At 41.7% G+C, this 26,721-nt stretch overlaps 1 protein-coding gene across 1 annotated transcript in view; it reads right to left on the bottom strand.

Moving 5' to 3' along the window:
• LOC142663931 (heparan-alpha-glucosaminide N-acetyltransferase-like) overlaps nt 1-26,721 on the bottom strand; it is a 422,230-nt gene that overhangs the window by 192,325 nt on the left and 203,184 nt on the right. Inside the window, exon 14 of the mRNA XM_075842774.1 lies at nt 658-744. Within this exon, the coding sequence (XP_075698889.1) occupies nt 658-744 (87 nt within the window). The remainder of the gene's footprint in view (nt 1-657; nt 745-26,721) is intronic.

Genomic DNA, 26,721 nt, shown 5'->3' with positions numbered 1-26,721 from the left:
TGTGTCTTTGTGCTTGTATATATGTGCCTTTTATGTATTTGTATATGTTTCTCCCTGGGTATTTATGTGCCCATGTGTGTCTGTGTGTGTCTGTGTGTGTGTGTGTGTGTGTGTGTGTGTGTGTGTGTGTGTGTATGTATATATATATATATATATATATATATATATATATGTGTGTGTGTCTGTATGTCTATATATTTACCTATGTGTATGTATATTTTCCTATATATCTAAATATGTCTTTATGTATGTACAGTATATATGTACCAGTATGTGCGTGTCTATATATGTGGTTAATTGTTGGTTTGTGGAGGGCGGCAATAGAGAGTCCCGCACAGGGCGCTATCCAACCTAAGGCCGGCCCTGTATACATCTATAGTTTGGGAGACTGAACTTGGTGTACTACTTTTCCTCAGTGAAGTATTCTATTATTTTATCTAAAATTAGTGATCAGGAATACATGATTCATGAGTAATCTGCCCCTTATCAGCTGAAACATATACTTGTATACTTTCATACAATTTCTGGACATCGAGTTATTGAAACTTGTGAGACATCAGAAGTAATTCTATTGAGATTTTACATTTCTGTTTTTGGGTTAATATTAATACTTTCTATACTCTAATTTATACTCCAGAAAGTTCAATAGATCTTTACCTGCAGTCCAAAAAAAGCCATCACTACAGAGTTAATGGTCCCAAGTACGCCTTCTGGATCAAATGGTTGAGTGGTTTTATACAGCTCCTGAAAAAAACAAAAACACAATACTATATTGCAAATGTCTATAAAATTAGCCAAGATTAATAGTTATCTTACATCTGCTAAAATAAAAACCTTACCAGGCAAGTTTCAATATATACAACCACCATTCAACAGAAAATAACGTCAATATCTCTCATATTCTTATGCACCTTTTCAAACACTCTATTCCTAAATTTATTTTCACAAAAAATAAAGATAGAGAAAAGTCTCTCCACGTTTGTTTATTTCTACTCTGCCGGCAATTCTTAGCAATTCTGCCTTGGACTGAAAGCCTGAGTAATATGAGACAAACGTTGCTAGGGACAAACCACATTGAAAAGACTGTAGTTGTTAGGCAGATAATCTGTATTTACCCCTTAGCGCACCAGGACACACCGGTACATCATGCATTGCAATGCTTTAAGGCACCGGGACGTACCGGTGTGTCCTGGCTAAAAACTTTCACCCTGACAAAGGACAAGGTGTCAGAACTGTGCCATCAACTAATTATGACAGTTAATCAGCACAGTAAGACGGCAGGGGACCAAACACAGCAGTCCCCTGCCGGCGATCGCTGTGATTGGTCAGCGACAGCAGACTGACCAATCACAGCTCCTTGAGAACGTGTATGTGATTGGGCTGGCTCAGAAGCTGAGCCAGCGGCATCACCGCCGGCTGTCGGCTGTATATTACAGCTGACATCCCGCTCTAACGGCCAGGACCGGAGCTAGGCTCCGATCCGGTCGATTAACACATTAGATGCAGCGATCAAAAGTGATCGCTGCATCTAGGTGGTTAGATCGCACCCGATGGATCCTAATGGCAACTGGAGGCCTAACAGTGGCCTTCTAGTACGGAAGTCTATTAAGCCCCGCCCGGGGGCGAAGCCTAATAGGCTTGCTGTCATCGAATAGCTGACAGGTCTAATACACTGCACTATGTAGGTAGTGCAGTGTACTAGAATAGCGATCAGGGTTTCATGCCTTCAAGTCCTCTATTGGGACAAAAAAAAGTTAATAAAAATGTTGTAAAAAAGTTACAAAATAAAAGTTTCACGTTAAAAATACAATAACCACCTTTTTTCCCATAATAAGTATTTTATTATAGGAAAGAATGGAAAACATTAAAAAAGGTATGCATATGTGGTATCACCACGTCCATAACGACCCAAACTATAAAAATATCATGCTATTTTCCCCACATAGTGAACACCGTAAAAAAATTATATAAAAAAACAATTCCAGAATCGCTGTTTTTTAGTCACTACCCCAGCCAAAACAGAATAAAAAAAGTGATCTAAAAGTTGCATGTACCCCAAAATTAGACCATTAAAAACTACAGCCCGTCCCGCAAAAAAAAAAGCCCTCCCACAGTTTTTTTGACGGAAAAATAAAAATATGTTATGGCTCTCAGAATATGGCGACACAAAAGATAAATTATTTGAAACGAAAGTGATTTTATTGTGCAGACGCTGCAAAGCATAAATAACCTATATAGATATGGTAGTGCTGTAATCGCATCGACCCGCAGAATAAAGTAAATATGTCATTTATAGCGCACCGTGAACGCCGTAAAAAATAAAAGAATAAAAAACATTATCAGAATTGCTGGTTTTTGGTCACCTTGCTTGCCAAAAAATTAAATAGAAAGTGATCAAAAAATTGCATGTACCCCAAAAATGGTACCAATGAAAACTACAGATTGTTCTGCAACAAATAAGCCCTCACACAGCTCCGATGGAGAAAAAAATAACAAAGTTCTTACTCTCAGAATATGGCGATGCAAAAGTGGATACGTTTTATATTTATCAGTGTGACACCGGCCACACATCTGCAGAGTATTATTTATTTACAGCTTTAATATACCCTCTCATTATGCCCTGATGTACCCCGCACAGATTACATATGCCCCCACAGCATAAACTAAATTACCAGCAAAACCCAAACAGAACAACTGCCACTAAGCAAAATCTGCGCTCCAAAAGCCAAATGGCACTCCCTCCCTTCTAAACCCTACAGCGTGCCCAAACAGCAGTTTACATCCACATACATGACATTGCCATACGCGGGAGAACCCGCTTAACAGTTTGAGGTATTTGTCTTCAGTGGCACAAACTGGGCACAACATATTGTGCACTAAAATGGCATATCTGTTGAAAATTGCAATTTTCACTTTGCACCATCCACTGAGCATTCATTTCTAATAAAATAAAAAACTGTGGTTTCAAAATGCTCACTACACCCCTTAAAAAATGCCTTGAGAGCAGTGTTTCCTATAAGGTGCGCGGCTGCGTGGCCGCGCACCCTCCACAGTCTGCCCGCTCACTAAAGTTTAAAGCCTGTGCACGGTCACGGGCGACGGGCGGATGCAGTGGGGTTGCTAGCACCGGAGGGGACTCCGGTGCTAGCGACAGCCACATTCACTTGTATGTGCGTCCTCAGGACGCAGATACAAATGAATACTATAGGCTGCAGGCCACGTCACATCACGCTGGTCTGCGCATGCGTCCCGCCCGAGAGGCAGTGTAGTGCTCTGTCCGTCGCGGGAGCGGGGCAAGGTTAAGTACAATCTTGGAATGTAGCGATGCAAAAACTAATTATTTTGGCTTAAAAGGGTTTTTATTGTGCAAATGTAGTAAAACGTAAAAAACCTATACATATGTAGTATCGTCGTAATCATACCAACCCATAATATAAAGGTAACACATTATTTACGCGGAATAGTGAACAGCGTAAATTTAAAACGCGAAAAACAATGCTGGAATAGCTGTGTTTTTCAATTCCTTCCTAAAAAAAGTTAATAAAAGTTAATTAATATACTACATGCACCCAAAAGAGTGCTACTGAAAAATACAATGTGTCCCGCAAAAAAAAAAAGCTCTCATAAAGCTACATCGATGGAAACATAAAAAAGTTATGGCCCTCAGAATGAGTTGATGATAAAATAAAAAAAACTGCTGCCTCCTCAAGGCCCAAAATAGCTGCGTCCTTAAAGGGGTTGGCCCAGGGGGGGTCGCTAGAATTGTGTCTCCGGGCCAAAGCCCCAGATCTTTGGCCCAGTGCCCTGGACGACTACCTTATCACACAGTCCAGGATGGGGAGACGCTGGCAGAAGGCCGGGAACTTGCGGTCGTGAGCGTTCACCGAAGGTGAGCGGCAGCGTCCGCGACCGCAGTCATAATACTTCTCTCTCGGAGTTCCCACACTGCCTGGCCGCTCATCTCTCTTCGTACACACCCCCTCCTCTTCTCTCATCGTCCATGCCCCCTCCTCCTTTCAGGTTCTGCTTCTGCCATAATATACACACCCCATTCACTTCAATTCCCGCCCACCGCCGTCCCGATGGTATATACAGTGATTACGGGGGTTACATAAACACAGGGATAGTGGGGGTTATATAAATACAGGGATGATAAGGCCATCATCCCTGTATATAACCCCCAACTTCCCTGTGCATAACCCCAACGTCCCAATGAATAACCCTAACATCCCTGTGTATAAGCCCCATCATTCATGTGTAGTACCCCATCATCCCTGTATATAACCGCCATCATTCCTGTATATAACCCCCATCATCCCTGTATATAGCCCCCATCATCCCTGTATAGGATGTTGAGAATAATACACAGGGATGATGGGGGTTATAGACAGGGATGATGGGGTTATACAGATGTAGCCAAGTTTATCTTGACTCTGATAACTTACTGTAGCGTGATATCACACAACAAAAGTCATTAAAAGGTCAAGTTAAAGTTTCTTGTCACTGTGTATTTCATGCATTAGAAGTCAAGATAAATGTTATGGAATCACTACTTTAGCAATTCCCCGGGTGGAAGTTTATGGAATTGCTAGGTGAGCGATTCCCCAAAGGCTGTTGGAGAATGTCGGGAGTGAGCGTGCAAATAAATCCTCAACTTCAAATTCGTCACAACTCTGATCAACAGAGTCTAAGGCTGGGTTCACACGACAGATTTTCAGACGTAAACGAGGCGTATTATGCCTCGTTTTACGTCTGAAAATAGGGCTACAATACGTCGGCAAACATCTGCCCATTCTTTTAAATGGGTTTGCCGACGTACTGTGCAGACGACCTGTCATTTACGCGTCGTCATGTGACAGCTGTCAAACGACGACGCGTAAAATGACTGCCTCGGCAAAGAAGTGCAGGACACTTCTTTGCAACGTAATTTGAGCCGTTCTTCATTGAAGTCAATGAAGAGCAGCTCAAGATTTATGAGCGTCAAAGACGCCTCGCATAATGCGAGGAGGAGCTTTTACGTCTGAAACGAGGCAGCTGTTTTCTCCTGAAAACAGTCTGTCTTTTCAGACGTAAAAGCCACTTCTCGTGTGCACATACCCTAAGGCTATGGTGTTCGCCAGAGCCCACCGCAAGACAGGTTGGTTTTTGCTGCATAGAACCCAGGTTGTTTTAACAGCATTCAGTGTTGGATAAGAGGTGCAATGCAGGCAATACCAGAGCAGATAACAAGACAGCCCGAGGGTAAACAGAGAGTCAAAATCAATAAGCAAGTGGATGTCAGGAATAGCAGAGGTCAGAACCAGCCAGGAGCTGAAAATCTAAATAAGCAAACAAGGGACAATCCAGAGACAAACCAAGGTCAGTTTCCAAGAAGTCAAAGAAGTCAAAAGGTACAGGGTATGGTCAGTAGCGTGATCAAAACAATGCAGACAGAAAAATTCACAAGCAAAGAAAAAGGGGAGGAAGCTAGGTATAAATACTCCACCCTTACCTGACAGGAAGAAAGACAGGGAAGTGGGATAGGCTCAACAGGTAAAATCAGAACCGCCCAGAAGCTAGACTAGTAGTCATTGCGATCTTAAAGGAACAAACGTTTCCGAACAATAAAGATGGCTACATCTGTATACAGGGATGATGGGGGTTATATACAGGGATGATGGGGTATATTCAGGGATGATTTTTTTTTTTTTACAGGGATAATGGTGGTTATATACAGGGATGATGGGGTTATATACAGGGATGTTGGGGTTATAAACAGGGATGATGGGGGTTATATACAGGGATGTTGGGGTTATAAACAGGGATGATGAGGTAATACACAGGGATGATGGGGGTTATATACAGGGATGTTGGGGTTATAAACATGGATGATGAGGTAATATACAGGGATAATGGGGGTTATATACAGGGATGATGGGGTAATACATAGGGATGATATAACTCCATCATCCCTGTATACAAACTGTATATAACACCCATCATCCCTGTGTATTACCTCATTACCCCTGTATACAACCCCTATCATCCCTGTGTATTACCCCCATTATCCCTGTATATAACCCCCATCATTCCTGTATATAACCACATCATCCCTGTATATAACCGCAAATATCCCCGTGTATTACCCCCAACATATAGAAGATATGTTTATAAAATCTCATCCAGAGGTAGTAAGCATCTCACAGTATCATCCTAGCAAGTGATAACGCTAATTCAAAGCAGCCCATTAATCATTTATAGAGGTAAACAAAGATTTTTCTCCCTCTGTTTTTAGTCCGACCATGTACAATCATTAAGACAAGCAATTAGAGAAAATAACAATGCTGGACAACCAACACTGGACAACACAGCATACTAAACCGGATGTTTCAAAGCCATTAATTCCGCTGCCACAAGGATTTAAGCATGAAATAGGTTCAGTTGGAAAGGTAAGTAAAGTAGCCCATGATTTATGCAACTCTTTCATTGACTTACTCTAAAAACTACAATTACTGCTTTTATTTACTGAATGTCATTAAAATGGTTTTAAACTCTTAATAGAAATGATTGTATAAATTATTCACTATCATATGCAAAGACTTTAGAAAAAAAAGAGTAATAAACATTAAGAGTCCATTTCCTACAGTTAGCTGTATTTCCTAAAGCTCAGATGTGAAATCATTTTAGTGTATCAGGTAACTACATAAACAGCAATCCCCTAATATAATGTTATTGTCAACTCTATCCTTAAGGGCTTATGCACACGACCGTATTTTTGTGGCCGCAACCTTTCCCAGATAAATTGCGGACCCATTCTTTTCTATGTCCCGATGCATACGACTGTGATTTACACTGATCTGTGCGGGGGGCCACAATTGCGCCAATGGAGTGGGGGGCAAAATCCTCCTGTAATGCAGACCAGGGAACCTCCCTGGAATCAGGTTATTTTGCAGAGGTGATGCTGCTGCAGAATTTCTTCCTCTCGTACTCTGAGCTGGTGGGCTGTCAGGACTTTCTCTGCTGTGGATTTCTGTGCTGTGTGCCCCAGTGCAAGACTCTCTTCACTCTGCAGTGCACTCACAGTCTCCCTATCTCCTGACCATGTGTTTCTCCCCAAGATGGCCACTGTCTCTCCACCCTGCTCAGCCCTGTCCCCCAATCCCCTGCTCATCCAATCGGTGCTCCCCTCTGCTGCTCCTCCCCTAGGCTGCAGGTGTATACAAAAGCAAGTCGTGCTGGGACATGTAGTGCACTGCAATTTAGAAGAAGAAGTGCTAATGTCTGTTGATGTGATTCCCTGCTTGGCATTAACTGCAGCATCCTCTATACACAATGCTTTCTCTGCAGGTGTTACACTCTCCCCCTGGTGAGTCGCTGCTAGTGTCCGAGCACAAAGTGAAGACTCACCACCTGAAATACAAATGGGCGTTAAAGCATCCTGACTAACACCACAATCAGTCACACACATACCATTTCCATGCCACATGGGCACAGAGGGGAAATATGGCAACATGTCAATGAAATTTGGGTGTATTACTCTGGGTAGCAAGCCCCATTCTATCATAGTTCTATCACGACTATCATAGAATATCACTGTCACGACGTGGGGTGTGGACCCACTGGGCCGTACCGCATAGCGGGATAGCAGCTGGCCAAACAGGTATAATGCAATGTCTATAGTTCAGAAAGGGTACCTGAGACAATGTAGACAGTAGCGGTGGATTCAGGCTAAGATGAAGCTCCGACAGTAAACAGACACCCGGCGGGGTGCGACACAATAGATGCAGCAGAAGGCACAACACCACTCCAACTCTTGAAGGCACAGAAGCACGGTAGCACAGGATACAGGGTACAGGCAGCAGCAACGGGTAACACTGGGAACTGGAAAACACTAGGAGACCATTTGCAAGGACAAACTTAAGATAACACAACAACGCTCAGGCAAGGATCGAGAGAGCAGAGTACCTTTTATAGTCCAGAAGCATTCTGAGCTAATTGCAGTATTCTGCAACTGTGCGCGTACTGGCCCTTTAAGGCCGTGCACGCGCGGGTGCGCACGCCCTGCGGGAGACAGTGTCCGGACCAGGAAGTGAGTGCCGACGTCTCCCAGGAGGGAGATGCCGCCGGGCAAGCGCTCGTCCATGGCCGCGGCCGTCAGAAGGTGAGTCAGGACGACGGTCCGCGGCCATAGACGTTACAATCACGATATTCTATCACAACAAAAAAGACACAAAGCGCACATAGTGCATTGAACAATACAAGGGAAAATAGGTTTGGAATTCGGAATATGCTGACCTGGTTATGTTGTACTGGGAGTACAACATCCAATGACATGTGCCCAATGGGCTAACGAAGAAGGTGGAATGCAGCCTTGGTACCGGTCTGGAGCAATGGTTTGTCCAGTCTAGTCATGCTGAGATAGAAATAGAAAAACGGATACTCAAATTTGGCGCAACCACAGTAGAAGATATTCGGCTAAATCGTCAATCCAAAAGAACGACTAGGTTCCACAGTGTAGGCCAATAGATTTATTAGGTGCACAACGACAACGCGTTTTAAAGCTGTACCGGCTTCTTCCTCAGGTGAAGTACAAGTGAAAAAAACTGTACAGGTAGGTGGTTTATATACAAAGAAAGGCTAGATATCAGAACAGTAATCTGTCAAGAAACTGATGTAAAACTCTCAAGTTAAAAGGTCACAGTCAGACATAAAAATGGATAATAGATAAACGGATCAACATATAACATCGATACATAAAAACATACTTCCTTATAAAAGATAAAACATAAAAAGACAATGTTTGGGGGGCCAGGTTACCTGAGCAAGAGAGCAGACGCATCAAACTGAGCTCGGTGAGGAATAGCCTCCATCCAGCTAAATCTATACAAAATGAGACTGTTTTTCACACTCCTGGTGAGCACTGGACACTGCCATACACCATACCTGCCTGGGAGAGCATTTTGGTCCGTTTTAGCGGACATCTGAAATCGCGGCCTAGATATGTCCTGAAGCCGGGGACTAAATTTTTTGACGCAACGCGAGGATAGGCAGCAAACAAAGAATAAGGTGAGGCCGCCACCACACCCAACCCTGCCCCACCATATCTCCTGCTCCAGGACACTTTGCAGCCGCAGCAGTAGTTAAAAACCCAGAGGCCTAGAATAAGGGTGAAGCCGGGAACTACATTTTTGTGACTACCTGGACGGGAGTTAGAAACAGAGGAGAGGAGGCCTTCTGGAGGAAGGAGAAGATGCCTAACATAACACCACCTCAATTCCTCGCCCCAGAAAATAGTTGAAAGTTGCTGCAGCAACAGGGAACACTGGCCTATCCCCAGGGTGCAGCCTGGGTCTTGAGTTCATAATAACACATTGTCCAGCCTTAAGCGTGTGCTGCATGAAAGGAGGGAAGCAGGAAAGGGGAGAACACTACCCAAACACCCCTAATATTGTCTACTAAGAAACAGGAGGTAACTCTCACTTCTAAAGGAGACCCTCCTGTGTTGTTCAAAAATTAGAATCAAGTACGAAGAAAGCGAAATTCTTATCTATCAGGATCTCTCCAAATTCACTTTGGATCTAAGGCGCCAACTACAACCTCTGACTAAAATACTGAGAGAGAGAAATATTCCATACAGGTGGATGTTCCCCTTTGGTCTTGCAATAACCTTACACAACAAAACATTGACAATTAAAACACCATACGACCTGGACTTTGCTCTGAACAAACTGGACTTGTGTCATCTTCAAATACCAGATTGGACTGGACCAGAGGAACAACTTAATTTTCCACAACTTCCAAAACAGGATGGCTGGGAAACAACTACCCCAAAGAAAACAAAAAAGATGAAAAGGACAAAACTAGAAGGTGAAAAAACTCCAAGAAGATGAGTAAAAAAAAATGTTTGGAACCATGACATGATATCCTTTTTTCATTACTTAATATCTGTACATTATCTGTTTATGTTTAGAATAATCTTTAGACTTACTGGGAGAACGTAGGTCTCAATCTAAATGAGTTACCATGTAACATAACTTTTGCTCCAAGCTTAGATCCCACCCCTGGGAAATCTGATCTGTACATTAAACTCTGGTCGAGATTGGAAGAAATTCCTTTAGATCTCTACCTGCAGCATATGTTGTTGGACATAAATATGTCAATCACTGTTTACCACTGTTCAACCGTTTAAGTTTTGTAGCTTTTCTGTATATTTACACCCTTGTCTCTGCAGGATCTCAAAATAGGACAGATTTTCCTAATTACCTAAACAATGGCTGAGTTAAAAATAGCCACATATAACGTCAAAGGCATCAATGTTCCCAATAAGATATTTCAAATACTTAAATTTTTTGAAAAAGAAAGAGTAGACATAGCATTTCTACAGGAAACACACTTAAACAAAACGTATACACCATTAAAAAAGAACAAAACTTACACAAAGTGGTATAATTCATCCACACCTCTAAAGAGATCTAGAGGGGTGGCTATTATTATTATTAACAAGAACATTCCATACACATACAAAGATGTAGTTATTGACACAGAAGGCAGATACGTTTTTTTTAAAGGAACAATTTTCGATCGAATATTCATGTTTGGAAATATATACGCTCCTAACATTAACCAGGAGAAATTTTTCAAACAAACATTACAACAATTAGAGAAGTTCAAGGAGGGTGAATTAATTATAGCGGGTGACTTTAACACACCTCTCCATCCCCCATTAAATACTTCCAACAATAGTTCATCAATCTCATACAAGAAGCTCAAAGCTATAAAAAAAAGCTCTTCTCAGAGGCTCATTTATTTGATGCATGGAGAATTCGATACCCTTCCACCAAAGATTACTCATTTTACTCAACCGTTCATAAAAAATATTCCAGAATAGATTACTTATTGATTCCTCACTCCCTGATTAATTTTATAATACAGGTAAAATACGGTTCATTTACACAGTCAGACCATGCCCCACTCTTACTAACACTTTCAATCTCCAGGACACAAAATAATAATTAATTTAATTGGAAGCTGATGACAGTTTATTTACAAGCAAAGAAGACAGAACCTACTTTCTCTCACGTAAACACGACTATTTTTTAGACAACTGCCCTGATAATAACTAATCCGAATACCTGGGAAGCGCATAAAGCGGTGATTAGAGGTTTTCTAATTAAATTAGGCTCAAGAAAAAAAAAAAAGGGAAAAACAAAAATAATCCCAAATCTTTTGGAACAAATAAAGGTTATAGTACTAAAACATAAGAAATCTTTATGTACAAAGTCTGAAAAAGAACTATTCTAACTCCGAACAGAACTAAAAGACTTATTAAACTATAACACCGAAAAAATATTTTATTTTGCAAAATTCAAAATGTACATGAAAGCAAATAAATGTGGGAAGAGATTAGCTAACCTAATTAACAAATAAGTCTCAAATACATTTATACCCAAAATAAAAGACAAAAGAAATAAACTTATTTACGCAACGGAAGCTATAGCCAAGGAATTTTGCTCCTTTTACTCAGAACTACACTACCGTTCAAAAGTTTGGGGTCACCCAGACAATTTTGTGTTTTCCATGAAAACTCACACTTTATCAAATGAGTTGCAAAATGACTAGAAAATATAGTCAAGACATTGACAAGGTTAGAAATAATGATTTGTATTTGAAATAATAATTTTCTCCTTCAAACTTTGCTTTCGTCAAAGAATGCTCCATTTGCAGCAATTACAGCATTGCAGACCTTTGGCATTCTAGCTGTTAATCTGCTGAGGTAATCGGAAGAAATTTCACCCCATGCTTCCAGAAGGCCCTCCCACAAGTTGGATTGGCTTGATGGGGACTTCTTGCGTACCATACGGTCAAGCTGCTCCCACAACAGCTCTATGGGGTTGAGATCTGGTGACTGCGCTGGCCACTCCATTACAGATAGAATACCAGCTGCCTGCTTCTTCCCTAAATAGTTCTTGCATAATTTGGAGGTGTGCTTTGGGTCATTGTCCTGTTGTAGGATGAAATTGGCTCCAATCAAGCGCTCGCCACAGGGTATGGCATTGCAAAATGGAGTGATAGCCTTCCTTATTCAAAATCCCTTTTACCTTGTACAAATCTCCCACTTTACCAGCACCAAAGCAACCCCAGACCATCACATTACCTCCACCATGCTTGACAGATGGCGTCAGGCACTCTTCCAGCATCTTTTCAGTTGTTCTGCGTCTCACAAATGTTCTTCTGTGTGATCCAAACACCTCAAACTTTGATTCGTCTGTCCATAACACTTTTTTCCAATCTTCCTCTGTCCAATGTCTGTGTGCTTTTGCCCATATTAATCTTTTCCTTTTATTAGCCAGTCTCAGATATGGCTTTTTCTTTGCCACTCTGCCCTGAAGGCCAGCATCCCGGAGTCGCCTCTTCACTGTAGACGTTGACACTGGTGTTTTGTGGGTACTATTTAATGAAGCTGCCAGTTGAGGACCTGTGAGGCGTCTATTTCTCACACTAGAAACTCTAATTTACTTGTCTTGTTGCTCAGTTGTGCAGCGGGGCCTCTAACTTCTCTTTCTACTCTGGTTAGAGCCTGTTTGTGCTGTCCTCTGAAGGGAGTAGTACACACCGTTGTAGGAAATCTTCAGTTTCTTGGCAATTTCTCGCATGGAATAGCCTTCATTTTTAAGAACAAGAATAGACTGTCGAGTTTCACATGAAAGCTCTCTTTTTCTAGCCATTTTGAGAGTTTAATCGAACCCACAAATGTAATGCTCCAGATTCTCAACTAGCTCAAAGTAAGGTCAGTTTTATAGCTCCTCTAAACAGCAAAACTGTTTACAGCGGTGCTAATATAATTGCACAAGTGTTTTCAAGTGTTTTCTAATCATCCATTAGCCTTCTAACACAGTTAGCAAACACAATGTACCATTAGAACACTGGAGTGATGGTAGCTGGAAATGGGCCTCTATACACCTATGTAGATATTGCATTAAAAACCAGACGTTTGCAGCTAGAATAGTCATTTAGCACATTAGCAATGTATAGAGTGTATTTCTGATGAATTTAATGTTATCTTCATTGAAAAAAACTGTGCTTTTCTTGCAAAAATAAGAAAACTTCTAAGTGACCCTAAACTTTTGAACTAAGCAAACAATGACCAAACATTGACTAGTAAAACTCAAGCTATAAATAAAATATTAGACAAAATATCACTTCCTTGCATTTCAGAAGCTCAGAGTCAAATGTTGACTTCACCCTTCACGAAATAAGAAATAGACACTGCTATTAACACTAGCCCAAAAGGCAAAAGTCCTGGTCCAGATGGGTTTCCTATGACATACTATAAAACATTTAGAGAAACTGTCTCCTTTCCTAACACAATACTTTAACACCATAGATTTAAACAACCCCTTACGTAAATAGTCCTTAACCGCATACATCACTTTAATTCCTAAAGAAGTAAAAGACCCCACTATCTGTGGAAATGATAGACCGATCTCTTTAATGAACAACAACGTTAAACTATTTGCAAAAACAATAGCCAAAAGAATTAAAATATTCTTACCAAACATTATCAACCTAGAACATGTGGGTTTGACACCAGGTAGAAGAGCCAAAGATAACACTGTTCGAATTCTGAACGTGATCCATGTTGCACAGATTAAAAATATACCTTTAGCGCTTCTCACAACCGACGCCGAAAAGGCTTTTTCTTAAACTGACACTCCAGAAATTTGGACTACCGCCAATATTTATAGGGAAAATTATGACCCTATACAATAACCCATAAGCTAGAATCAAAATAAATGGTGAACTTTCGCCTCACATCCAAATAAAAATTGGTACAAGACAGGGATGCCCTTTATCCCCACTAGACCATGGAAGTACTAGCCCAAATGATAAAAGAAAACAAAGAAATAACTGAAATAATTTAGAACACAAGACTGCCGCACTTGCAGAAGACATGCTAATAATACTTTCCAACCCAGGTAAGTCAATTAAGGCCTTACTACAAGAGTTTAAAATTTTCAGGGAAATATCAAATTTTAAAATAAATGCAACAAAATCAGAATTGCTAAATATAAACATAGACCCCAAAACATGGGTAGAAATTGTGCAACGCAATCGTATTATTAAAAACTACAGCTTATCCGGCAAAAAATAAGCCCTCATACCACTTAATCAACGGAAAAAAAAAAAAGTTATGTCTCTCAGAATTTGGCGACACAAAATAAATTTTCTTTTTTACACTTAGGTTTTTATTTGTAAAAGTAGTAAAATATAGAAAAAACTATATATATTTGGTATCGCCATAATCGTATTGACCCACAGAATAAAGTTAACATGTTGTTTTAATTGTACAGTGAATTCCGTAAAAACGTCGCGCAAAAAACCATGGAGGAATCACTGTTTTTTTTCATTTTCTACCCCACAAATAATTTTTTCCACGTTTCCTAGTACATTATATGGCAAAATAAATGATGCTACGAAAAACGAAAACTTGTCCCGCAAAAATCAAGCACTCATAGTACTATAGCGACGGAAAAATACAGACGTTATGGCTTTTGGAAAGTGGGGAGGAAAAAACGAAAATGAAAATCTGAAAAAGGGCTGCGGCGGGAAGGGGTTAAAATTGATGATATATACCCCGACAAAAAAACAGATAGAGGTGTACGCCCTAAATAGTTTTTATCTTCATGTTTAGGTGACAATAGCGGCACATATTTATAGGGTATTTATGTTATGTTTATGTTATGTTATGTGAAAATGGGGAAACATTGATATTAGGGAGCGGTTTCTAAAGCAACCGGATGCTTTCAAACGCACTATTACGGAGGCATAAGAGGATCAAAACTGGAGGAAATTTGCATATCTCCCAGGGAGATTTCTTGTTGGATGCGATATGACTAAAGATGGAATATTCATCTGGCGCTTGCTGCAATTATTTTTTTATATATAAAACCACAAATCGACTCAAAAATAAAATACAATAGTTTTTCTGCTGGAATCACTTCAATTAAAATGTGTGGCCTGGAATCTGTCACCTCAAATTACTTTTTATTTTTTTATTTTTAAACATTGTCGGCAGGGCGGTAGTGGAGCTCAAACTGGAACCGGTCAAAGAACACGACCACCTGGCTTGACGGGGGTTCAGCCGTTGGGCCGTCTGGAGATAGGTGAGGTTCTTGTGGTCAGTAAATATCAGGATGGGATGAAGTGCGCCCTCTAGTAGAGGTCTCCACTCCTCCAGGGCTAATTTGATGGCCAGAAACTCACGATCCCCAATCGAGTAGTTGCGCTCTGCGGAAGAGAAATGTCTTTGAGTAATAGCTACATACCACTGCCTTGCCCTTGGGACCTCTCTGGAACAGAAGGGCGTCAGCATCAATGTTGGTGTTGCCCGGACGGTACTGCAAGTTCAAATCTTACACTGCCGGTGCTGCAAGCCACTGTTGCCCAGTTGCATCAAGCTTGGCTGTGGTCCTCACATATGTCAACGGATTGTTGTTGGTGTGAACTTCAAAATGTACCACATAGAGGTAGTAATGCAGCTTGTCCACCACTGCCCACTTCAATTCTAGGGACTCAAGCTTGTGTGCTGGGTAGTTCTGCTCACTTTGAGTCAATCCTCGACTTATGAAATAGACTGGTCGCAGAGAACCACCATGATCCTGATAAAGGACTGATCCGAGCGCCTCAAGGGAAGCATCCACCTGCAGCTCATATGGCTTGCTGGGGTCTGCATAGGCCAACTCCGGAGCCTGTGTTAAGCAGGACTTTGGCTTTTCAAATGCCTCATGGCATGCAGGTGTCCATAACCTTGAACTAGGCTTGTTTAGCTGGCTTCTTGGGGTGAGTTGTTCCTCTAGGAGGAGGATACCCCTGGGTGAGAGCAGTCAGAGGCTTTGTGACCATCGAGTACTGGGGTACAAATCTTCTATAGTACCCACAGAATCCTAAAATAGACCTGAGCTCCCCCAACATGGTGGGCTTGGGCCTTTGGACTACAGCTTCCAGCTTGGCTGGGTCTGTATAGATCCCTTCCCGGCTGACAATGTGTCCCAGATATTTCCCAGTCTTCTGGCAGAACCAACACTTATCGAGGGACAACATGAGCCCAGCCTTCTTCAGCCGATCCATAACCCTTAACAATCTCTGGTTGTGCTATTCTATGGTTTGCCCAAACACGATCAGGTTCTCTACGTAGACCAGTACTTCCCAGAAATTCATGTCTACCATCACCATATCCATGCACCTTTGGAAAGTGGCGGGAGCACCAGTAACTACTTGGGGCATCTTCTGGAACTGGAAGAACCCTATGGGGCATATGAAAGCAGTCTTCCTTTGATCCTCGTTATTCATGGATATCTGGTAATAACCACTCCGGAGATCTAGCACAGAAAACCACTGGCTGCCCTGTAGGCAATCCAAAACTTCATCAATCCTGGGCACAGTGTACTGGTCAGGAACCGTGCATCTGTTTAAAGTGCGGTAATCCACGCACATCTGGATATCCCAATTTTTCCTCTGAGCGACCACTATGGGAGAAGCTTATAGGCTATTGACACTATGATGACTCCAGTATCTAGCAGGCCCCTTAGGTGCTGCCTGACATCTTCAATATCGGCAGGTGCTAGCCTTTGGGACCTCCCTTGGAAAGGCTTCTAATCATTCAGTCAGATGCGTGCTCCACTCCTTGTGCCAGGCCCAGATCCCAGTCTCCTAATGACAAGGCAGCACCATGCTCCAGCATGCCCTTTATTAATGACCCCTTTTCTTCCTCCTTCAGGTGACTATCTTCACAACAGGGATTGAAACATTCAGGACGTAGCTCCCTTTTTTTTTTTCTCCTCCTTTCTGACGTAAGCAGCCAGACAGGCTGGGTGAAAGGTGAGGGTCTGTAAATAATTATTGCCCCCCGATTTCTTGGCACCACTGTGCTAGTGTACGGAAGATATTTGCATTCGTCCCCACTCTAATAGGCACTGATCTCTGGTCCGCTTCAGACTCTGGGCAAACTAGTGCTATGATGGGTATCCCCTTCTCCACTCCAACAACTGCCTTCGGGAACCGTAGCGTAACAGACATATATCATCTGCATGGGTAACTATGTTCACCCAACCCCCGAACCACGAGTCCCGATATGGGTTGTATGGACATGTCCGACAGGTATTTCTTGTATCATTTCTCAAAAATGATGGAGGCTTGAAATCCGCTATCCAACAACACAGTACATGGTTGATCATTTATACAGGCTGGTACAAAAGGCGGAATACAATGATGGCAATCTGGTGCCCGGTCTCGAGACTGAAAGGGGAGAACCGGTTGTTAAAGTTACAGCCGGTTCAGAGAATTGGGGTCAAGTGGGACCTCTGACCCAAATGTATCCGCGTCCTTAGGACACGTATACAATTGATTACTATTGCGATGGTGAGACAGGAACTATCAGTACCCGTCTCGCCATTCGGCGCTTTTACAATGACGCATTTGGCGCGATGACGTCATCACGCCAACTGTGCCTTTACCCCCGGATAACGCTGCCTGGTTACTGATCAGTGCTATGTCGCTGGAGGATGGCGTGGGAACGGGGACAGGTGAGAATGTTTTTTTATTTTTTTTTCTGTGGGCAGCATTGGGGCAATATTTACACTGGGCAATATCTTCAGGGGGCATTGTGAATGGCATTATCTACAGAGGGCATTGTGACTGGCACAATCTACACAGGGCATTGAACTGGCGTTATCTACAGGGGGCTTTGTGACTGGAGCGATCGACATGGGGCATCATGACTGGTGCTATCTACAGAGGGCATTATGACTGACGCTATCTACAGAGGGCAATGGGATTGGCGCTGTCTACAGAAGGCATTGTGACTGGCATTATCTACAGAGGGCATTGTGTCTTGCGCTATCTACAAGGGGTGTTGTGACTGGCGCTATCTACATGCATTGTTAGTGTGTGTGGTGTTTTACATTTACAGTGTTTGACACAATTTAATTCATGGGGACAGAGTATGGTGCTATTATATTGAGGGGCACGGTGTATAGTACTATTGTATTCAGGGGCGCAGTGTGTGATACTATTATATTCAGGGGTACAGTGTGTTGCACCATGAGAATTTTATCTTCTTTTATAGGTGTGGAAATGTTGGAAAAGTGAGGAGCCGAAGACATCTGAGCGGCAAACTCTTCAGAAATGGGCCGTGGCCGGGAGAAGTCATAGAGGTCTAGACCGGATGGAGAAGAAAAGAGGAAAAGAACGGAAAAGAATCTGAGGAGTCACCTGCGTGTCACTCATTGTAAATGTTTATTCTCCCTGTGACTGATCAGTACTGTCACTGTATTATCTGCAGTGAGATGATGGGTGTATAATTTTTTTGTGAAACAACAACACCCAGCATATCCTAACCATTATTCTGGCTATACTGGGAGCTGTTGTTTTATGTCGTACAAATTTATATGGCAAGGATTAAACTGAATTTGCAAATAATCTCTGTACGGAGCTGTATTTGTGCTGGTGTTGTATATATGTACTGAGCTTGGTCCTAGTGCTGTATTTATGTACGGAGTGTGGTTCTGGTCCTGTATATATATACACAGCTTGATCCTTGTGCTGTATTTATGTACTGAGCTTGGTTCTGGTCCTGTATCTATATACTGATCTTGGTCCTAGTGCTGTATTTATGTACTGAGCTTTGTTCTGGTGCTTTATTATGTACTAAATTTGGTTCTGGCGCTGTATATATGTACTAAGTTTGGTTCTGGCACTGTATATATGTACTGAGCTTTGTTCTGGAGCTGTATTTATGTACTGAGCTTGGTTCTGTTGTATTAAACAACAGAGACAGGTTCTTTAAGGTTAATTTCACGCACAGCAGATTTTTTTTCCGGAAACCACAAACAATTTAAAGCTCCTGACCTCTTTAGGGTCTAAAAAGTATTCTGCATTCTCTCTTCTGCATGGCTCATTCTGCTTTTACAGCAAATTCAAAACCGTGCCAGATCTGTGGCCGCCTAAACTGAAATCTGCAAATATATACGGTACAGTGTCATCAAAGTTCTGTCTTCAGAGTTTGGGCGGGGGGGCAGGCTTAAAAAATGCCCAGGGGCCATGGTACCCTTAATCCACCCCTGGCTGGTACATGTGGGGCCGGTCCTACTAGAAGCTGTTCCAAGCTAGCAACAATAGATGGGACAGTAGAGTACGCCTTTGGGGGCCAGTATGGGACACTATGGGGGCCAGTATTGGACTCTACTGGCCCCTTTTCCCGTTTCCCGACAGCCTATTCTTCTGATGGGGAGGAGACAAAGACTTCTTGGAATGCCACCCCTTCGGGCACTGGTGAGCTGTGTGGCTGGAATTCCTACACACGAGGCACCCCTCTGTTTTCATATCTCTACCTCTCCATGGATCATCACTTGCCCTTCTCGGGGACTGCTGGTGTCTCTCAGTGACAGCCTCAGCAACCTGTTTTAACCACTCCATTTCCTTAGCCTGGGCCCTTAAGAGTTGTGCAATTTGCTCTCCCTGTTTCTTAATGATTTTCAGAAACTCCTCCTCTTGACAACTTGGCTTAGGCTTTAGACTAACAGCAGCTACCCTCTTGGGTGTCTGCTTCCTGGCTGCCAAAGTAACTTCCTCTGTCTCACTTGAAATAATTTTGTTATCTTCCTCCGTCATTTACATATCGGTGCCGTTATATTTGGCGCCCGATATGTAAATATGCCCCTGAACTGTCAATGGGGCTTGCGCTGTGTTCCCTCCCGCGGGATCACACACAGACTGGGAGAGCGCTCTCTGCAGAACCACCAGTCTGTGTGTGTTCTCGCGGGAGGGAACACAGTGAAAGCCGCCCTGACACTGTCCTTAGCTGATTGGAAAGTGTCAGAGTGAAGACATCACGCCACCTTGCCATTTAGTTAGATAGAAACGCCCCATTGACAGTTCAGGGGCTTATTTACATATCGGGCGCCAAATATAACGCTACCGATATGTAAATAACGGAGGAAGATAGGAAAAAAATGTGTTTGTGAAGCCCTGCCTATTACATGCTGCACTCAGCTGCACATGTATGGGCAGGTGAAAGGTTCTCATTAAACTATAGCCACGAGGTTGGCAACACTGTGATGGATGGCAAATTAAGTTTAATGTAGATAAATGTAAAGTTATGCATCTGGGTACCAACAACCTGCATGCATCATATGTCCTAGGGGGAGCTACACTGGTGGATTCACTTGTTGAGAAGGATCTGGGTGTACTTGTAGATCATAAACTAAATAACAGCATGCAATGTCAATTAGCTGCTTCAAAGGCCAGCAAGATATTGTTGTGTATTAAAAGAGGCATGGACTCGCGGGACAGGGATATAATATTACCACTTTACAAAGCATTAGTGAGGCCTCATCTAGAATATGCAGTTCAGTTCTAGGCTCCAGTTCATAGAAAGGATGCCCTGGAGTTGGAAAAAATACAAAGAAGAGCAACGAAGCTAATAAGGGGCATGGAGAATCTAAGTTATGAGGAAAGATTAAAATAATTAAACCTATTTAGCCTTGAAAAAAGACGACTAAGGGGGGACATGATTAATCTATATAAATATATTAATGACACATACAAAAAATATGGTAAAATCCTGTTCCATGTAAAACCCACTCAAAAAACAAGGGGGCACTCCCTACGTCTGGAGAAAAAAAAAGATTCAATCTGCAGAGGCGACAAGTCTTCTTTACTGTGAGAACTGTGAATCTATGGGATAGTCTACCACATGAGCTGGTCACAGTAGCTACAGTAGATGGCTTTAAAAAAGGCTAAGATAATTTTCTGGAACAAAAAAATATTAGCTCCTATGTGTAGAAATTTTTACCTTCCCTTTTCTCATCCCTTGGTTGAACTTGATCGACATGTGTCTTTTTTCAACCGTACTATCTATGTAACTATGGATAGAGGACTGTGGGTGGTTCTGGAACAAGTGTGGCTAGACATTGGTCACTCAGAACTGGGAGGCTTTGAGGGAGTGCGGTGTGCCCATTGGAAGAACCCTCATCTATTGAAGGGAATCTCTAATTCAGGACCTTCGTCTTTTAGCCAGAGCGAAGAGTGATTTCAAAGAGTCTCTAGCTCTGGAGTACCTGGCACAACTGTGCGTTACACATAAAGCACATTTAAGTCCATGAGAATTATGTAATGCTTTATTTAGCTTGTGGTGGTGGTGCTGCAGAAGAACTGAACACTTGCTACCGAGTTTCCTTCAGATTACAGTTAACAACCTGTGATTATTTTATCGACGGAGACTCTTCTAACAAACTGGATTTTTAAAAGTGTGCAACCCTTTAATAATCGTCATTGTGACTTTGTTAGGATTTGTACTCAGTGGATGAATTGTACCCAGATTAATTACCCTTTCTGCAAGTACAGTCAGAAATAAGCACAGCTATGGCACAGGTTTTTTTTTTTTTATGTGTGCTGTGCTTGCACATTGTGTTTTATGTATTCACTGTTATATTATAATTTCTACATTATAGCTGTTAAAGCTGCACAATTTCCCACTTCATTAATATTGTTCTGTTATTTTTTGCTACCCCTACTAAAGAGTCAGAAGGCACTGCATATTGTGACATGCCGGCTTAGTAAGACAGACTTTGAAAATGGCTATTGGAAGTGAGGTATTATGGGGCAAATAAAAAAATAATATATTTATGTAGTTCCATTATACAATTTTACAATAACTGGTAGTCCAGTGGTCTTCAGTGTAATAATATGCTGTTATGTATAGATTTAATACTCCTTCTCCCCTTGGTTTGCTTGATTAACCACCAACCATTGCTCACCAAACATCCTTAGTGGTCTGTTTTCTCATAGGTCGAGTAATTAAAAGTCAACTTCTTCCTGGTTAGGATATTTGATCTTCCCATATTTCTTATCTTAAACCCTAAAACTAGGGGTGAGCCCCATTCAGGACTCTTCTATGGCTCTCTAAATTCATTTGTCTCAGTTGTGCAAGGGTTCCGTCGTATTGACGGAATCAATAGCGTAGTCGACTGCGCTATTGATTTCGGCAAAATGACAGAACCCTTACACAACTGAGACAAACGGAAACCATTGGCACCGGATCCTTCACCATTGAAATAAATGGTGATGCAAACGGAAACCTATGGTTTACGTTTGTTTCAGTTAGGGTCCCATTCTGACGGGAAGCTCCGACGGAACGTCAGAACGGGACCCGGACGAAGATGTTAACGAAGCCTTACCTGCTTTTTTTTTTTATCTTGATCTAAAAATAATGATCTTTTACTCTTGTGCAGTGGTATACAAAACTATTATTATTATTAAATTGATATGTCAAATAACTTTCATTATCTTATTGAGTTCTATTTTGCACTTGCAAATCTTGTACGAAATATGTACCAATATGTTCCTCTCAGTCTCAAAACTTATTAAAGTTTTAAACTAAAACCACACAGTCCGCTGAAGTAAAAAAATAAAATAAAAGGTACTGGCCCACGCAATCCTTTGCCATTGGGGTAATAAGGAATTTAATTTATTTCCTGTTAATTTTTTTTTTTTCCTTGTTTTTAACAGTCTGTCAACAGAACTGGGGGGTGGGTAATTTAAAAAATCAATAGGTAATAGATTTAACTAGGACTAAATAAAACTTACCGGTCACAGTCTGAAAAAAATAAGTAACAAAACAGAGAACATGGATTTGTGAATCTATACATTTTATGGGCCATTTATGCAAATAAGTTTTGAGATGAAAAATAAGCATCAGAAACATAAAATTATCTCATCCCATCAATAAAAAGCCATGTATTGCATCAATCGTAATTGCATCTGAAAAGCAATGACATCTTTAAAACATTTTTGGATCATGATGGGATTAACAGATTTGTGTGAATACCCTTCCAATAAAAATCAACCATTAGGAATGTTTGTGTTCACCACTCACATGCCAAAAATCAGGTCAGTATGCTACATTATTCATTCAATCAGGAGAAGGAAAAAATACATCGCAAAATCGTAGATCAGCTCATGCAAATTGTTCGGGCATGTTATTTATGATCACACAAGAAAGAGGGGACAGTTCATATTAATGAATGATATTGCTGAGCTGTTAATTGTTCTTGTATAATGTCAGAGACATACAGTAATATGTATATAAAAAAAATATATATATACACTACCGTTCAAAAGTTTAGGGTCACTTAGAAATATCCTTATTTTACATTATTTTATGGTACATTGTGTTTGCTAACTGTGTTAGAAGGCTAATGGATGATTAGAAAACACTTGAAAACCCTTGTGCAATTATGTTAGCACCGCTGTAAACAGTTTTGCTGTTTAGAGGAGCTATAAAACTGACCTTCCTTTGAGCTAGTTGAGAATCTGGAGCATTACATTTGTGGGTTCGATTAAACTCTCAAGATGGCTAGAAAAGGTGAGATTTCATGTGAAAGTCGACAGTCTATTCTTGTTCTTAGAAATGAAGGCTATTCTATGCGAGAAATTGCCAAGAAACTGAAGATTTCCTACAACGGTGTGTACTACTCCCTTCAGAGGACAGGACACACAGGCTCTAACCAGAGTAGAAAGAGAAGTGGGAGGCTCCGCTGCACAACTGAGCAACAAGACAAGTACATTAGAGTCTCTAGTTTGAGAAATAGACGCCTCACAGGTCCTCAACTGGCAGCTTCATTAAATAGTACCCGCAAAACGCCAGTATCAACGTCTACAGTGAAGAGGCGACTCCGGGATGCTGGCCTTCAGGGCAGAGTGGCAAAGAAAAAGCCATATCTGAGACTGGCTAATAAAAGGAAAATATTAATATGGGCAAAAGCACACAAACATTGGACAGAGGAAGATTGGAAAAAAGTGTTATGGACAGACAAATCAAAGTTTGAGGTGTTTGGATCACACAAAAGAACATTTGTGAGACGCAGAACAACTGAAAAGATGATGGAAGAGTGCCTGACGCCATCTGTCAAGCATGGTGGAGGTAATGTGATGGTCTGGGATTGCTTTGGTGCTAGTAAAGTGGGAGATTTGTACAAGGTAAAAGGGATTTTGAATAAGGAAGGGTTTCACTCCATTTTGCAACGCCATGCCATACCCTGTGGACAGTGCTTGATTGGAACCAGTTTCATCCTACAACAGGACAATGACCCAAAGCACACCTCCAAATTATGCAAGAACTATTTAGGGAAGAAGCAGGCAGCTGGTATTCTATCTGTAATGGAGTGGCCAGCGCAGTCACCATATCTCAACCCCATAGAGCTGTTGTGGGAGCAGCTTGACCGTATGGTACGCAAGAAGTGCCCATCAACCCAATCCAACTTGTGGGAGGGGCTTCTGGAAGCATGGGGTGAAATTTCTCCCGATTACCTCCGCAAATGAACAGCTAGAATGCCAAAGGTCTGCAATGCTGTAATTGCTGCAAATGGAGCATTCTTTGACGAAAGCAAAGTTTGAAGGAGAAAATTATTATTTCAAATAAAAATCATTATTTCTAACCTTGTCAATGTCTTGATTATATTTTCTAGTCATTTTGCAACTCGTTTGATAAATATAAGTGTGAGTTTTCATGGAAAACACAAAATTGTCTGGGTGACCCCAAACTTTTGAACGGTAGTGTATATATATATAAATTTATTTCTGTTGTCTGTGCTTTGTGCACGGCCAAACGACTGGACCATTTGGTGCGTAAGGAAATCAGGCGCTTTCAAAGGTTTTACACTGAGTTTCAGCACTCTAGGTCTTATCGTTCTTGACATATTTACAAAAAATTGCAATACAAAAGCAAATATGGCACCACTGGCTTCGACATTAAGGGTCCTCCTTAATATTACATCAGATGACCCGTATTAGCCAATAGAAGCTCGCTGGTTCTTCATTCTTAGCCTCACTGACATACACACAGTTTTACACTAGGATCCTATAACAACCCAGTCATTTTTGTTTTACACCTGGTTTCCATAATAATCCAGCCATCTTTCTTTACTCGCCGTGTACCTATACTACACTGTACCTATACTGGATTTCAGCATTCTCATAAATTGAACGCCTTTCAGACCAGTCCTGCCTCCAAAAAGGAACCCTGCACTCAGACTTTATTGGATATGTTGGCTTCATATCAGTAGGAAACTTAAAGAGGCTCTGTCACCAGATTTTGCAGCCCCTATCTGCTATTGCAGCAGATAGGCGCTGCAATGTAGATTACAGTAACGTTTTTATTTTTTAAAAACGAGCATTTTTGGCCAAGTTATGACCATTTTCGTATTTATGCAAATGAGGCTTGCAAAAGTACAACTGGGCGTGTTGAAAAGTAAAAGTACAACTGGGCGTGTATTATGTGCGTACATCGGGGCGTGTTTACTAGCTGGGCGCTCTGATGAGAAGTATCATCCACTTCTCTTCAGAACGCCCAGCTTCTGGCAGTGCAGATCTGTGACGTCACTCACAGGTCCTGCATCGTGTCGGCACCAGAGGCTACAGTTGATTCTGCAGCAGCATCAGCATTTGCAGGTAAGTAGCTACATCGACTTACCTGCAAACGCCGATGCTGCTGCAGAATCATCTATAGCCTCTGGTGCCGACACGATGCAGGACCTGTGAGTGACGTCACAGCGTGATCTCTGGAGAATACGGCTGTGTCTGCACTGCCAGAAGCTGGGCGTTGTGAAGAGAAGTGGATGACACTTCTATACACAACGCCCAGCTAGTAAAAGTAGTAAACACGCCCCGATGTACGCACATAATACACGCCCAGTTGTACTTTTACTTTTCAACACGCCCAGTTGTACTTTTGCAAGCCTCATTTGCATAAATACGAAAATGGTCATAACTTGGCCAAAAATGCTCGTTTTTTAAAAATAAAAACGTTACTGTAATCTACATTGCAGCGCCTATCTGCTGCAATAGCAGATAGGGGTTGCAAAATCTGGTGACAGAGCCTCTTTAAGTTTTTAACCACACACAGAAACATCAAACAAATAGACCAGTGCAAAGTCTGGTAACTCTGCTAGTATACAGTATATATCTTCATAGCTAAGACAATATTGCAATAATTTTTGAAAATTCATAACTAGGTATTTTCCCTCAACCATAATGTATGTATGTCACGGACTGTTTTTGTAGCACCTACACTAAAATCAATCTATTGGACAAAGTTTCCAAAACCTTGTACTAGAGGAGCATTTCCTTCAGAAACAGACGCAAGTTCCAATGTAAGCTCCTGACATACATGCTAAATGTCTCCATAAAGCTTCATTAGCCAGATGGAGGCCAAAAAAGTGTCCTTTTGGCCTCCGTAAGGCTGGTTTATGTATACCACAACAACAAAAAAGTAAAGAATACAACGGTACCAGTAAAAAAACATATACGTCTAACAGATGCTATGGGTGACATATGCCATTGTATGGCATCCATCACAGGCCTCCATTAAAAGTATATGCCGGGAAGCTCAGGTGACGTAACTGTCCATATATTGACAGTTATTCGCTGGAGTAGCTCCTGCTCAAAATCTAGTTAATGCTTTCATTGTGGCCCAGACTTTGCTGTCTGTGGGCTCAGATTCCCATCCCAGCATCCCTGTGACCTCTGTCAGATACATCATCATCTGGAGGGAGTCGGTGAGGGCTTCAGTTTGGTCACCCCCAGCTGCGCTTTACTCCAAGTGCTGTGTGCGAGCAGCTGGAATACCTGAACAAAACATCTGCAATCAGAAAGCTTCCCCCCCCCTCTAAATCCTGATGCTCTGTC

Source organism: Rhinoderma darwinii, chromosome 11, assembly GCF_050947455.1.
Source record: "Rhinoderma darwinii isolate aRhiDar2 chromosome 11, aRhiDar2.hap1, whole genome shotgun sequence".
NCBI classification, from domain to species: Eukaryota; Metazoa; Chordata; class Amphibia; order Anura; family Rhinodermatidae; genus Rhinoderma; species Rhinoderma darwinii.
The sequence above is the reverse complement of the archived record's forward strand: the minus strand, read 5'-3'. Positions and strand labels throughout refer to the sequence as shown.